Genomic DNA, 15,842 nt, shown 5'->3' on the forward strand with positions numbered 1-15,842 from the left:
GATGGGGGGATGAAGGGGGTGGTGAGGGACTGTGGAGAGGAGTGTGTCAGTATGGGGATGAGGTGTGGAGTGACAGTGAATGGGGGGATGAAGGGGGTGGTGAGGGACTGTGGAGAGGAGTGTGTCAGTATGGGGATGAGGTGTGGAGTGACAGTGAATGGGGGGATGAAGGGGGTGGTGAGGGACTGTGGAGAGGAGCGTCAGTGTGGGGTTGAGGTGTGGAGTGACAGTGAATGCGGGATGGAGGGGGTGGTGAGGGACTGTGTGGAGGAGTGTGTCAGTGTGGGGTTGAGGTGTGGAGTGACAGTGGATGGGGGATGGAGGGGGTGGTGAGGGACTGTGGAGAGGAGTGTGTCAGTGTGGGGTTGAGGTGTGGAGTGACAGTGAATGGGGGATGAAGGGGGTGGTGAGGGACTGTGGAGAGGAGCGTGTCAGTGTAGGTGTGAGGTGCGGAGTGTCATTGAATGAGGGGGAATAAAGGGGGTGAGGGACTGTGGAGAGGAGTGTGTCAGTGTGGGGTTGAGGTGTGGAGTGACAGTGAATGGGGGATGAAGGGGGTGGTGAGGGACTGTGGAGAGGAGTGTGTCAGTATGGGGATGAGGTGTGGAGTGACAGTGAATGGGGGGATGGAGGGGGTGGTGAGGGACTGTGGAGAGGAGTGTGTCAGTGTGGGGTTGAGGTGTGGAGTGACAGTGAATGGGGGATGGAGGGGGTGGTGAGGGACTGTGGAGAGGAGTGTGTCAGTGTGGGGTTGAGGTGTGGAGTGACAGTGGATGGGGGGATGGAGGGGGTGGTGAGGGACTGTGAAGAGGAGTGTGTCAGTGTGGGGTTGAGGTGTGGAGTGACAGTGGATGGGGGATGGAGGGGGTGGTGAGGGACTGTGGAGAGGAGTGTGTCAGTATGGGGATGAAGGGGTGGTGAGGGACTGTGGAGAGGAGTGTGTCAGAATGGGGATGAAGGGGTGGTGAGGGACTGTGGAGAGGAGTGTGTGAGTGTGGAGATGAGGTGTGGAGTGACAGTGAATGGGGGATGGAGGGGGTGGTGAGGGGCTGTGGAGAGGAGTGTGTCAGTGTGGGGTTGAGGTGTGGAGTGACAGTGAATGGAGGATGAAGGGGGTGGTGAGGGACTGTGGAGAGGAGTGTGTCAGTGTGGGGTTGAGTGTGGAGTGACAGTGAATGGGGGATGAAGGGGTGGTGAGTGACTGTAGAGAGGAGTGTGTCAGTGTGGGGATGAGGTGTGGAGTGACAGTGAATGGGGGATGAAGGGGGTGGTGAGGGACTGTGGAGAGGAGTGTGTCAGTGTGGGGATGAGGTGTGGAGTGACAGTGAATGGGGGATGAAGGGGGTGGTGAGGGACTGTGGAGAGGAGTGTGTCAGTGTGGGGATGAGGTGTGGAGTGACAGTGGATGGGGGGTGAAGGGGGTGGTGAGGGACTGTGGAGAGGAGTGTGTCAGTGTGGGGATGAGGTGTGGAGTGACAGTGGATGGGGGGTGAAGGGGGTGGTGAGGGACTGTAGAGAGGAGCGTGTCAGTGTAGGGATGAGGTGTGGAGTGACAGTGAATGGGGGATGGAGGGGGTGGTGAGGGACTGTGGAGAGGAGTGTGTCAGTATGGGGATGAGGTGTGGAGTGACAGTGAATGGGGGGATGAAGGGGGTGGTGAGGGACTGTGGAGAGGAGTGTGTCAGTATGGGGATGAGGTGTGGAGTGACAGTGAATGGGGGGATGAAGGGTGTGGTGAGGGACTGTGGAGAGGAGCGTGTCAGTGTGGGGTTGAGGTGTGGAGTGACAGTGAATGCGGGATGGAGGGGGTGGTGAGGGACTGTGGAGAGGAGTGTGTCAGTGTGGGGTTGAGGTGTGGAGTGACAGTGAATGGGGGTGAAGGGGGTGGTGAGGGACTGTGGAGAGGAGTGTCAGTGTGGGGATGAGGTGTGGAGTGACAGTGAATGGGGGTGAAGGGGTGGTGAGGGACTGTGGAGAGGAGTGTGTCAGTGTGGGGTTGAGGTGTGGAGTGACAGTGAATGGGGGATGAAGGGGGTGGTGAGGGACTGTGGAGAGGAGTGTGTCAGTATGGGGATGAGGTGTGGAGTGACAGTGAATGGGGGGATGAAGGGGGTGGTGAGGGACTGTGGAGAGGAGCGTGTCAGTGTGGGGTTGAGGTGTGGAGTGACAGTGAATGCGGGATGGAGGGGGTGGTGAGGGACTGTGGAGAGGAGTGTGTCAGTGTGGGGTTGAGGTGTGGAGTGACAGTGAATGGGGGATGGAGGGGGTGGTGAGGGACTGTGGAGAGGAGTGTGTCAGTATGGGGATGAAGGGGTGGTGAGGGACTGTGGAGAGGAGTGTGTCAGTGTGGAGATGAGGTGTGGAGTGACAGTGAATGGGGGATGGAGGGGGTGGTGAGGGACTGTGGAGAGGAGTGTGTCAGAATGGGGATGAAGGGGTGGTGAGGGACTGTGGAGAGGAGTGTGTCAGTGTGGGGTTGAGGTGTGGAGTGATAGTGGATGGGGGATGGAGGGGGTTGTGAGGGACTGTGGAGAGGAGTGTGTCAGTGTGGGGTTGAGGTGTGGAGTGACAGTGAATGGGGGATGAAGGGGGTGGTGAGGGACTGTGGAGAGGAGTGTGTCAGTGTGGGGATGAGGTGCGGAGTGTCATTGAATGAGGGGGAATAAAGGGGGTGAGGGACTGTGGAGAGGAGCGTGTCAGTGTAGGTGTGAGGTGCGGAGTGTCATTGAATGAGGGGGAATAAAGGGGGTGAGGGACTGTGGAGAGGAGCGTGTCAGTGTAGGTGTGAGGTGCGGAGTGTCATTGAATGAGGGGGAATAAAGGGGGTGAGGGACTGTGGAGAGGAGCGTGTCAGTGTAGGTGTGAGGTGCGGAGTGTCATTGAATGGGGGGGAATAAAGGGGGTGGTGAGGGATTGTGGAGAGGAGTGTGTCAGTGTAGGTGTGAGGTGCAGAGTGTCAGTGAATGGGGTGGAAATAAGGGGTGGTAATGGACTGTGGAGCTGATGGGGATGTACTGGTGGTGATATTTACGTTGGACTGTTTCCCTGTGGGTCCTTTGGCAAGGGGGTCTGACATTTTGCACTCTTAATTCACCAGATCCCAGTCTATCAGAGAGGAGGCACCATCATCGCCCGGAAGGAGCGTGTCCGGAGATCGTCGTCCTGCATGCACAACGATCCCTACACCCTCTACGTGGCCCTGGATGCACAGGTAACCTCACTACAGCTCTACCTGCGCTGTTCTACTGTCTTTCAGACCATGAGCAGAATTAAGACTGTTTGGCCCATTGAGTCTTCTCTGCCATTTCAGCATAGCTGATCCATTTTTCTCTCAACAAGTCTTCTTGAAATGAATGCCAACATTGCATTCAGACCCAGCCTACAAAATAACCTTTAGGGAATCCTGCACAAGGACTCCCAAGTCCTTTTGAATCTCAGTTTTTTTAATATTCTCTCTTCATTTAGAAAATAGTTAACTCTTTCATTTCTTCTACCAAAGTGCATGACCACTTTCCAACACTGTATTCCATCTGCCATTTCTTCACCCATTCTCCGAATCTGTCTGTCCTTTTGTAGCCTCCCCACTTCCTTAAAACTACTTGCCCTTCCACCTATCATCTGCAAACTTGCAACAAAACCATCGATTCCATCATCCAGAGCATTGACAGATAATGTAAAAAGAATCGATCCCAACACTGACCCCTGTAGAACACCACTGGTCAACGGCAGCCAACCAGTAAAGTCTCCCTTTATTCCCACTCTTTGCCTCCTGCCAATCACCCACTGCTTTATCCTTGCTAGAATCTTTCCTGTATTACCGTGGGCTTTTATCTTGCTAAGCAGTACCATATACAGCACCTTGTCAAAGGCATTCTGAAAATCCCAAGTACACAACATCAACTGGTTCTCCTTTGTCCATCCAGCTTGCCATTTCTGTCAAAGAATTCCAACAGATTCGTCAGGCAAGATTTTCCCTGGAGGAAACCATGCTGACTTCGGCCTATTTTATCACGTGCCTCCCCGAAACCTCATCCTTAATAATCGACTCCAAATATCTTCCCAACCATTGAGATCAGACTGACTGGCTTATAGTTTCCTTCTGTCTCCCTCCTCTTGAAGAGTGGAGTAACGTTTGCAATTTTCCAGTCTTCCAGAATCTAGTGATTCTTGAAAGATCATTACTAATGTCTCCACAATCTCTTCAGCCACCTTTTCTCAGAACCATGGGTCCAGGTGATTTATCTACCTTCAGATCTTTCAGCTTCCCAAGAACCTTCTCTCTAGTTACGTTAACTTCACACACTTCATAACCTCTGACACCTGGAACTTCTACCATACAGCCAGTGTTTTTTCACAGTGAAGACTGATGCAAAATACTTATTCAGTTCATCTGCCATTACCACCTCTCCAGCATTGTTTCCATTGGTCTGATACCCACTCTTACCTCTCTTTTACACTTTATGTATCTGAAGAAACTTCTGGTATCCTCTTAACTAGCCTACTTTAGTATTCCATCTTTACCTTCTTAATGACTTTTTAGTTGCCTGTTGCTTTTGAAAGCTTCCCAGCCCTCTGACTTCCCACTAATTTTTGCTTTATGTTGGCTTTGACTTCTGTTATCCACGGTTGTGTTGTCTTTCCTTTGGAATACTTCCTCCTCTTTGGGATCTATATATCCTGTGCCTTCAGAAATGCTTCCAGAAATTCCAGCCGTTGCTGCTCTGCCATCATCCCTGCCAGTGTTCCCTTCCAATCAATTCCGGCCAACTCCTCTCTCATGCCTCCGTAATTCCCTTTACTCCACAGTAACACTGATCCATCTGACTTTAGCTTCTTGTGTCTGACCTTTGAAACTAGCTAACAATCGCTATGACCGGGCATGGTAACAGCTGCCTGTCTGGAAAGTTTAAAGCCTCAACCAAGGGCAGGGCTGGAGGTGCCGGGGGTGCAGGTTTCGTGGCACAGCGAGTAGAGTCTCTGCCTTACAACTCTAAGAGACCTAGAGACACCAGTTCAACACTGACCTCCGACTCTGTGTGTGTGTCTCTCTCTATCTGCCACTCCTTCTCCTTTTGTCTGTGTGTCTCTCTCTGCTGTATGTTGCACCCCTACGTCCCAACACCACGCAGGGTCAGTGGGTGGATTGGCTGCTGTGGGTTGAGGGAATTAATGGCAAAAAATTAGGATTTGTGTAAATGGAAAGCAGGCCTGACATGGGGTTGTTGTAAAGACCAAACGGTTTGAAGCCAGTTAGAACCACCATGAGATATGCGCAAGGTGCAGTGGGTCATCGCTGGGTCAACTGTGAGTACAGTCTGCTAACTATTCTGATTGGGATCAAAGATGTCTCTCACTCTCAAACCTGATGACCTCTCCCTCCTCTTCTCCCCAGAATTCTGCCGAGGGGGATTTATTTGTTGACGATGGCCACACATTCAACTTCGAGACAAAGGGCGAGTACCTTCACAGGAGATTCACCTTTGCAAGAAATTCCCTCACCTCCAGGTATGTCACCAAAGGGGGTGGGGGGGGGAGGGTGCTTGTTCAAGATTCAGTGACACAGGTTTAAATCTTGCACAGATGCAGCAGTTAAATTCGAAGATTTGATTAAATGAAAATTAAATCCAGTGTAAGTAACAGTAACGACTGTGACTCCAGTTTGTTGGTCTGGGTCTATATGTGACTCCAGTCCGTCCTCACCCGGTCCGGGTCTGTATGTGACTCCAGTCCGTCCTCACCCGGTCCGGGTCTCTACGTGACCCCAGTCCGTCCTCACCCGGTCTGGGTCTATACGTGACTCCAGTCCGTCCTCACCCGGTCTGGGTCTATACGTGACTCCAGTCCGTCCTCACCCGGTCTGGGTCTCTATGTGACTCCAGTCCGTCCTCACCCGGTCTGGGTCTATACGTCACTCCAGTCCATCCTCACCCGGTCCGGGTCTCTATGTGACCACAGTCCGTCCTCACCCGGTCCGGGTCTCTATGTGACCACAGTCCGTCCTCACCCGGTCTGGGTCTCTATGTCACTCCAGTCCGTCCTCACCCGGTCCGGGTCTATATGTGACTCCAGTCCGTCCTCACCCGGTCTGGGTCTCTATGTCACTCCAGTCCGTGCTCACCTGGTCTGGGTCTATATGTGACTCCAGTCCGTCCTCACCCGGTCTGGGTCTCTATGTGACTCCAGTCCGTCCTCACCCGGTCTGGGTCTCTATGTGACTCCAGTCCGTCCTCACCCGGTCTGGGTCTATATGTGACTCCAGTCCGTCCTCACCCGGTCTGGGTCTCTATGTGACTCCAGTCCGTCCTCACCCGGTCTGGGTCTCTATGTGTCTCCAGTCCGTCCTCACCCGGTCTGGGTCTCTATGTGACTCCAGTCCGTCCTCACCCGGTCTGGGTCTCTATGTGACTCCAGTCCGTCCTCACCCGGTCTGGGTCTCTATGTGACTCCAGTCCGTCCTCACCCGGTCTGGGTCTCTATGTGACTCCAGTCCGTCCTCACCCGGTCTGGGTCTCTATGTGACTCCAGTCCGCCCTCACCCGGTCTGGGTCTCTATGTGACTCCAGTCCGTCCTCACCCGGTCCGGGTCTCTATGTGTCCCCAGTCCGTCCTCTCCCGGTCCGGGTCTCTATGTGACTCCAGTCTGTCCTCACCCGGTCCGGGTCTATATGTGACTCCAGTCTGTCCTCACCCGGTCTGGGTCTCTATGTGACTCCAGTCTGTCCTCACCCGGTCCGGGTCTCTATGTGACTCCAGTCCGTCCTCACCCGGTCTGGGTCTCTATGTGACTCCAGTCTGTCCTTACCCGGTCCGGGTCTCTATGTGACTCCAGTCTCTCCTTACCCGGTCCGGGTCTCTATGTGACTCCAGTCCGTCCTCACCCGGTCTGGGTCTATATGTGACTCCAGTCCGTCCTCACCCGGTCTGGGTCTATACGTGACTCCAGTCCGTCCTCACCCGGTCTGGGTCTCTACGTGACTCCAGTCCGTCCTCACCCGGTCTGGGTCTATACGTCACTCCAGTCCGTCCTCACCCGGTCCGGGTCTCTATGTGACCACAGTCCGTCCTCACCCGGTCCGGGTCTCTATGTGACCACAGTCCGTCCTCACCCGGTCCGGGTCTCTATGTCACTCCAGTCCGTCCTAACCCGGTCCGGGTCTATATGTGACTCCAGTCCGTCCTCACCCGGTCTGGGTCTCTATGTGACTCCAGTCCGTCCTCACCCGGTCTGGGTCTCTATGTGACTCCAGTCCGTCCTCACCCGGTCTGGGTCTCTATGTGACTCCAGTCCGCCCTCACCCGGTCTGGGTCTCCATGTGACTCCAGTCCGCCCTCACCCGGTCTGGGTCTCTATGTGACTCCAGTCCGTCCTCACCCGGTCTGGGTCTGTATGTGACTCCAGTCCGTCCTCACCCGGTCCGGGTCTCTACGTGACCCCAGTCCGTCCTCACCCGGTCTGGGTCTATACGTGACTCCAGTCCGTCCTCACCCGGTCTGGGTCTCTACGTGACTCCAGTCCGTCCTCACCCGGTCTGGGTCTATACGTCACTCCAGTCCGTCCTCACCCGGTCCGGGTCTCTATGTGACCACAGTCCGTCCTCACCCGGTCCGGGTCTCTATGTGACCACAGTCCGTCCTCACCCGGTCTGGGTCTCTATGTCACTCCAGTCCGTCCTCACCCGGTCCGGGTCTATATGTGACTCCAGTCCGTCCTCACCCGGTCTGGGTCTCTATGTCACTCCAGTCCGTCCTCACCCGGTCCGGGTCTCTATGTCACTCCAGTCCGTCCTCACCCGGTCCGGGTCTCTATGTCACTCCAGTCCGTCCTCACCCGGTCTGGGTCTCTATGTCACTCCAGTCCGTCCTCACCCGGTCTGGGTCTCTATGTGACTCCAGTCCGTCCTCACCCGGTCTGGGTCTCTATGTGACTCCAGTCCGTCCTCACCCGGTCTGGGTCTCTATGTGACTCCAGTCCGTCCTCACCCGGTCTGGGTCTCTATGTGACTCCAGTCCGTCCTCACCCGGTCTGGGTCTCTATGTGACTCCAGTCCGCCCTCACCCGGTCTGGGTCTCTATGTGACTCCAGTCCGCCCTCACCCGGTCTGGGTCTCTATGTGACTCCAGTCCGTCCTCACCCGGTCTGGGTCTCTATGTGACTCCAGTCCGTCCCCACCCGGTCTGGGTCTCTATGTGACTCCAGTCCGTCCCCACCCGGTCTGGGTCTCTATGTGACTCCAGTCCGTCCCCACCCGGTCTGGGTCTCTATGTGACTCCAGTCCGTCCTCACCCGGTCTGGGTCTCTATGTGACTCCAGTCCGTCCCCACCCGGTCTGGGTCTATACGTGACTCCAGTCCGTCCTCACCCGGTCTGGGTCTATACGTGACTCCAGTCCGTCCTCACCCGGTCTGGGTCTATACGTGACTCTAGTCCGTCCTCACCCGGTCTGGGTCTATACGTGACTCTAGTCCGTCCTCACCCGGTCTGGGTCTATATGTGACTCCAGTCCGTCCTCACCCGGTCTGGGTCTATTAGTGTCCCCAGTCCGTCCTCACCCGGTCTGGGTCTATACGTGACTCCAGTCCGTCCTCACCCGGTCTGGGTCTATATGTGTCCCCAGTCCGTCCTCACCCGGTCTGGGTCTCTATGTGACTCCAGTCCGTCCTCACCCGGTCTGGGTCTATACGTGTCCCCAGTCCGTCCTCACCCGGTCTGGGTCTATACGTGTCCCCAGTCCGTCCTCACCCGGTCTGGGTCTATACGTGATTCCAGTCCGTCCTCACCCGGTCCGGGTCTCTATGTGACTCCAGTCCGTCCTCACCCGGTCCGGGTCTCTATGTGTCCCCAGTCCGTCCTCTCCCGGTCCGGGTCTCTATGTGACTCCAGTCTGTCCTCACCCGGTCCGGGTCTATATGTGACTCCAGTCCGTCCTCACCCGGTCCGGGTCTATATGTGACTCCAGTCCGTCCTCACCCGGTCTGGGTCTCTATGTGACTCCAGTCCGTCCTCACCCGGTCTGGGTCTCTATGTGACTCCAGTCCGTCCTCACCCGGTCTGGGTCTCTATGTGACTCCAGTCCGTCCTCACCCGGTCTGGGTCTCTATGTGACTCCAGTCCGTCCTCACCCGGTCTGGGTCTCTATGTGACTCCAGTCCGTCCTCACCCGGTCTGGGTCTCTATGTGACTCCAGTCCGTCTCACCCGGTCTGGGTCTCTATGTGTCCCCAGTCCGTCCTCACCCGGTCTGGGTCTCTATGTGACTCCAGTCCGTCCTCACCCGGTCTGGGTCTATATGTGTCCCCAGTCCGTCCTCACCCGGTCTGGGTCTATACGTGTCCCCAGTCCGTCCTCACCCGGTCTGGGTCTATACGTGACTCCAGTCCGTCCTCAACCGGTCTGGGTCTATACGTGATTCCAGTCCGTCCTCACCCGGTCTGGGTCTATACGTGACTCCAGTCCGTCCTCACCCGGTCTGGGTCTATACGTGATTCCAGTCCGTCCTCACCCGGTCCGGGTCTCTACGTGACTCCAGTCCGTCCTCACCCGGTCCGGGTCTCTACGTGATTCCAGTCCGTCCTCACCCGGTCCGGGTCTCTACGTCACTCCAGTCCGTCCTCACCCGGTCCGGGTCTCTACGTGACTCCAGTCCGTCCTCACCCGGTCCGGGTCTCTATGTCACTCCAGTCCGTCCTCACCCGGTCTGGGTCTATACGTGACTCCAGTCCGTCCTCACCCGGTCTGGGTCTGTATGTGACTCCTGTCCGTCCTCACCCGGTCTGGGTCTCTACGTGACTCCAGTCCGTCCTCACCCGGTCCGGGTCTGTATGTGACTCCAGTCCGTCCTCACCCGGTCTGGGTCTCTACGTGACCCCAGTCCGTCCTCACCCGGTCCGGGTCTCTACGTGACTCCAGTCCGTCCTCACCCGGTCCGGGTCTCTACGTGACCCCAGTCCGTCCTCACCCGGTCCGGGTCTATACGTGACTCCAGTCCGTCCTCACCCGGTCTGGGTCTATACGTGACTCCAGTCCGTCCTCACCCGGTCTGGGTCTCTACGTCACTCCAGTCCGTCCTCACCCGGTCTGGGTCTATATGTCACTCCAGTCCGTCCTCACCCGGTCTGGGTCTATACGTCACTCCAGTCCGTCCTCACCCGGTCCGGGTCTATACGTCACTCCAGTCCGTCCTCACCCGGTCCGGGTCTATACGTCACTCCAGTCCGTCCTCACCCGGTCCGGGTCTATACGTCACTCCAGTCCGTCCTCACCCGGTCCGGGTCTATACGTCACTCCAGTCCGTCCTCACCCGGTCCGGGTCTCTACGTCACCCCAGTCCGTCCTCACCCGGTCCGGGTCTCTACGTCACCCCAGTCCGTCCTCACCCGGTCCGGGTCTCTACGTCACCCCAGTCCGTCCTCACCCGGTCCGGGTCTCTACGTCACCCCAGTCCGTCCTCACCCGGTCTGGGTCTCTACGTGACTCCAGTCCGTCCTCACCCGGTCTGGGTCTATATGTGTCTCCAGTCCGTCCTCACCCGGTCTGGGTCTATATGTGACTCCAGTCCGTCCTCACCCGGTCTGGGTCTCTATGTGACTCCAGTCCGTCCTCACCCGGTCTGGGTCTCTATGTGACTCCAGTCCGTCCTCACCCGTTCTGGGTCTCTCTGTGACTCCAGTCCGTCCTCACCCGGTCTGGGTCTCTATGTGACTCCAGTCCGTCCTCACTCGGTCTGGGTCTCTATGTGACTCCAGTCCGTCCTCACCCGGTCTGGGTCTCTATGTGACTCCAGTCCGTCCTCACCCGGTCTGGGTCTATATGTGTCCCCAGTCCGTCCTCACCCGGTCTGGGTCTCTATGTGACTCCAGTCCGTCCTCACCCGGTCTGGGTCTCTATGTGACTCCAGTCCGTCCTCACCCGGTCTGGGTCTCTATGTGACTCCAGTCCGTCCTCACCCGGTCTGGGTCTATATGTGTCCCCAGTCCGTCCTCACCCGGTCTGGGTCTCTATGTGACTCCAGTCCGTCCTCACCCGGTCTGGGTCTCTATGTGACTCCAGTCCGTCCTCACCCGGTCTGGGTCTATATGTGTCCCCAGTTCGTCCTCACCCGGTCTGGGTCTATACGTGTCCCCAGTCCGTCCTCACCCGGTCTGGGTCTATACGTGACTCCAGTCCGTCCTCAACCGGTCTGGGTCTATACGTGATTCCAGTCCGTCCTCACCCGGTCTGGGTCTATACGTGACTCCAGTCCGTCCTCACCCGGTCTGGGTCTATACGTGATTCCAGTCCGTCCTCACCCGGTCTGGGTCTATATGTGACTCCAGTCCGTCCTCACCCGGTCCGGGTCTCTACGTGACTCCAGTCCGTCCTCACCCGGTCCGGGTCTCTACGTGACTCCAGTCCGTCCTCACCCGGTCCGGGTCTCTACGTGACTCCAGTCCGTCCTCACCCGGTCCGGGTCTCTATGTCACTCCAGTCCGTCCTCACCCGGTCTGGGTCTATATGTCACTCCAGTCCGTCCTCACCCGGTCTGGGTCTATATGTCACTCCAGTCCGTCCTCACCCGGTCTGGGTCTCTATTTCACTCCAGTCCGTCCTCACCCGGTCCGGGTCTCTATGTGTCCCCAGTCCGTCCTCTCCCGGTCCGGGTCTCTATGTGACTCCAGTCTGTCCTCACCCGGTCCGGGTCTATATGTGACTCCAGTCTGTCCTCACCCGGTCCGGGTCTCTATGTGACTCCAGTCTGTCCTCACCCGGTCCGGGTCTCTATGTGACTCCAGTCCGTCCTCACCCGGTCTGGGTCTCTATGTGACTCCAGTCTGTCCTTACCCGGTCCGGGTCTCTATGTGACTCCAGTCTGTCCTTACCCGGTCCGGGTCTCTATGTGACTCCAGTCTGTCCTCACCCGGTCTGGGTCTCTATGTGACTCCAGTCCGTCCTCACCCGGTCTGGGTCTCTATGTGACTCCAGTCCGTCCTCACCCGGTCTGGGTCTATACGTGACTCCAGTCCGTCCTCACCCCGTCCGGGTCTATACGTGATTCCAGTCCGTCCTCACCCGGTCTGGGTCTCTATGTGACTCCAGTCTGTCCTTACCCGGTCCGGGTCTCTATGTGACTCCAGTCTCTCCTTACCCGGTCCGGGTCTCTATGTGACTCCAGTCCGTCCTCACCCGGTCTGGGTCTATATGTGACTCCAGTCCGTCCTCACCCGGTCTGGGTCTATACGTGACTCCAGTCCGTCCTCACCCGGTCTGGGTCTCTACGTGACTCCAGTCCGTCCTCACCCGGTCTGGGTCTATACGTCACTCCAGTCCGTCCTCACCCGGTCCGGGTCTCTATGTGACCACAGTCCGTCCTCACCCGGTCCGGGTCTCTATGTCACTCCAGTCCGTCCTAACCCGGTCCGGGTCTATATGTGACTCCAGTCCGTCCTCACCCGGTCTGGGTCTCTATGTGACTCCAGTCCGTCCTCACCCGGTCTGGGTCTCTATGTGACTCCAGTCCGTCCTCACCCGGTCTGGGTCTCTATGTGACTCCAGTCCGCCCTCACCCGGTCTGGGTCTCCATGTGACTCCAGTCCGCCCTCACCCGGTCTGGGTCTCTATGTGACTCCAGTCCGTCCTCACCCGGTCTGGGTCTGTATGTGACTCCAGTCCGTCCTCACCCGGTCCGGGTCTCTACGTGACCCCAGTCCGTCCTCACCCGGTCTGGGTCTATACGTGACTCCAGTCCGTCCTCACCCGGTCTGGGTCTCTACGTGACTCCAGTCCGTCCTCACCCGGTCTGGGTCTATACGTCACCCCAGTCCGTCCTCACCCGGTCCGGGTCTCTATGTGACCACAGTCCGTCCTCACCCGGTCCGGGTCTCTATGTGACCACAGTCCGTCCTCACCCGGTCCGGGTCTCTATGTGACCACAGTCCGTCCTCACCCGGTCTGGGTCTCTATGTCACTCCAGTCCGTCCTCACCCGGTCCGGGTCTCTATGTCACTCCAGTCCGTCCTCACCCGGTCTGGGTCTCTATGTCACTCCAGTCCGTCCTCACCCGGTCTGGGTCTATATGTCACTCCAGTCCGTCCTCACCCGGTCTGGGTCTCTATGTCACTCCAGTCCGTCCTCACCCGGTCTGGGTCTATATGTGACTCCAGTCCGTCCTCACCCGGTCTGGGTCTCTATGTGACTCCAGTCCGTGCTCACCCGGTCTGGGTCTCTATGTGTCTCCAGTCCGTCCTCACCCGGTCTGGGTCTCTATGTGACTCCAGTCCGTCCTCACCCGGTCTGGGTCTCTATGTGACTCCAGTCCGTCCTCACCCGGTCTGGGTCTCTATGTGACTCCAGTCCGTCCTCACCCGGTCTGGGTCTCTATGTGACTCCAGTCCGTCCTCACCCGGTCTGGGTCTCTATGTGACTCCAGTCCGTCCTCACCCGGTCTGGGTCTCTATGTGACTCCAGTCCGTCCTCACCCGGTCTGGGTCTCTATGTGACTCCAGTCCGTCCCCACCCGGTCTGGGTCTCTATGTGACTCCAGTCCGTCCTCACCCGGTCTGGGTCTCTATGTGACTCCAGTCCGTCCCCACCCGGTCTGGGTCTCTATGTGACTCCAGTCCGTCCTCACCCGGTCTGGGTCTCTATGTGACTCCAGTCCGTCCTCACCCGGTCTGGGTCTATACGTGACTCCAGTCCGTCCTCACCCGGTCTGGGTCTATACGTGACTCCAGTCCGTCCTCACCCGGTCTGGGTCTATACGTGACTCCAGTCCGTCCTCACCCGGTCTGGGTCTATACGTGACTCCAGTCCGTCCTCACCCGGTCTGGGTCTATACGTGACTCTAGTCCGTCCTCACCCGGTCTGGGTCTATATGTGACTCCAGTCCGTCCTCACCCGGTCTGGGTCTATTAGTGTCCCCAGTCCGTCCTCACCCGGTCTGGGTCTATACGTGACTCCAGTCCGTCCTCACCCGGTCTGGGTCTATATGTGTCCCCAGTCCGTCCTCACCCGGTCTGGGTCTCTATGTGACTCCAGTCCGTCCTCACCCGGTCTGGGTCTATACGTGTCCCCAGTCCGTCCTCACCCGGTCTGGGTCTATACGTGTCCCCAGTCCGTCCTCACCCGGTCTGGGTCTATACGTGTCCCCAGTCCGTCCTCACCCGGTCTGGGTCTATACGTGATTCCAGTCCGTCCTCACCCGGTCTGGGTCTCTATGTGACTCCAGTCCGTCCTCACCCGGTCCGGGTCTCTATGTGTCCCCAGTCCGTCCTCTCCCGGTCCGGGTCTCTATGTGACTCCAGTCTGTCCTCACCCGGTCCGGGTCTATATGTGACTCCAGTCCGTCCTCACCCGGTCTGGGTCTCTATGTGACTCCAGTCCGTCCTCACCCGGTCTGGGTCTCTATGTGACTCCAGTCCGTCCTCACCCGGTCTGGGTCTCTATGTGACTCCAGTCCGTCCTCACCCGGTCTGGGTCTCTATGTGACTCCAGTCCGTCCTCACCCGGTCTGGGTCTCTATGTGACTCCAGTCCGTCTCACCCGGTCTGGGTCTATATGTGTCCCCAGTCCGTCCTCACCCGGTCTGGGTCTCTATGTGACTCCAGTCCGTCCTCACCCGGTCTGGGTCTCTATGTGACTCCAGTCCGTCCTCACCCGGTCTGGGTCTATATGTGTCCCCAGTCCGTCCTCACCCGGTCTGGGTCTATACGTGTCCCCAGTCCGTCCTCACCCGGTCTGGGTCTATACGTGACTCCAGTCCGTCCTCAACCGGTCTGGGTCTATACGTGATTCCAGTCCGTCCTCACCCGGTCTGGGTCTATACGTGACTCCAGTCCGTCCTCACCCGGTCCGGGTCTATACGTGATTCCAGTCCGTCCTCACCCGGTCCGGGTCTCTACGTGACTCCAGTCCGTCCTCACCCGGTCCGGGTCTCTATGTCACTCCAGTCCGTCCTCACCCGGTCCGGGTCTCTATGTCACTCCAGTCCGTCCTCACCCGGTCTGGGTCTCTATGCGACTCCTGTCCGTCCTCACCCGGTCTGGGTCTCTATGCGACTCCTGTCCGTCCTCACCCGGTCCGGGTCTATACGTGACTCCAGTCCGTCCTCACCCGGTCCGGGTCTGTATGTGACTCCAGTCCGTCCTCACCCGGTCTGGGTCTCTACGTGACTCCAGTCCGTCCTCACCCGGTCCGGGTCTCTACGTGACTCCAGTCCGTCCTCACCCGGTCCGGGTCTCTACGTGACCCCAGTCCGTCCTCACCCGGTCCGGGTCTATACGTGACTCCAGTCCGTCCTCACCCGGTCTGGGTCTATACGTGACTCCAGTCCGTCCTCACCCGGTCTGGGTCTCTACGTGACTCCAGTCCGTCCTCACCCGGTCTGGGTCTCTACGTGACTCCAGTCCGTCCTCACCCGGTCTGGGTCTCTATGTGACTCCAGTCCGTCCTCACCCGGTCTGGGTCTCTATGTGACTCCAGTCCGTCCTCACCCGGTCTGGGTCTCTATGTGACTCCAGTCCGTCCTCACCCGGTCTGGGTCTCTATGTGACTCCAGTCCGTCCTCACCCGGTCTGGGTCTATATGTGTCCCCAGTCCGTCCTCACCCGGTCTGGGTCTCTATGTGACTCCAGTCCGTCCTCACCCGGTCTGGGTCTCTATGTGACTCCAGTCCGTCCTCACCCGGTCTGGGTCTCTATGTGACTCCAGTCCGTCCTCACCCGGTCTGGGTCTATATGTGTCCCCAGTCCGTCCTCACCCGGTCTGGGTCTCTATGTGACTCCAGTCCGTCCTCACCCGGTCTGGGTCTCTATGTGACTCCAGTCCGTCCTCACCCGGTCTGGGTCTATATGTGTCCCCAGTCCGTCCTC

General features: G+C 58.1%; 1 protein-coding gene across 4 annotated transcripts in view; it reads left to right on the forward strand.

Annotated features, from left to right (window-relative positions):
* The window catches only part of ganabb (glucosidase II alpha subunit b), a 95,775-nt gene that overhangs the window by 74,961 nt on the left and 4,972 nt on the right, over positions 1-15,842 (forward strand). For all 4 annotated transcript variants that reach the window (XM_059955376.1, XM_059955377.1, XM_059955379.1 and 1 more), the window contains 2 exons: positions 3,098-3,211; positions 5,393-5,505. In XM_059955376.1, the coding sequence (XP_059811359.1) occupies positions 3,098-3,211; positions 5,393-5,505 (227 nt within the window). The remainder of the gene's footprint in view (positions 1-3,097; positions 3,212-5,392; positions 5,506-15,842) is intronic.

Source organism: Hypanus sabinus, chromosome 31, assembly GCF_030144855.1.
Source record: "Hypanus sabinus isolate sHypSab1 chromosome 31, sHypSab1.hap1, whole genome shotgun sequence".
Lineage (NCBI taxonomy): Eukaryota > Metazoa > Chordata > Chondrichthyes > Myliobatiformes > Dasyatidae > Hypanus > Hypanus sabinus.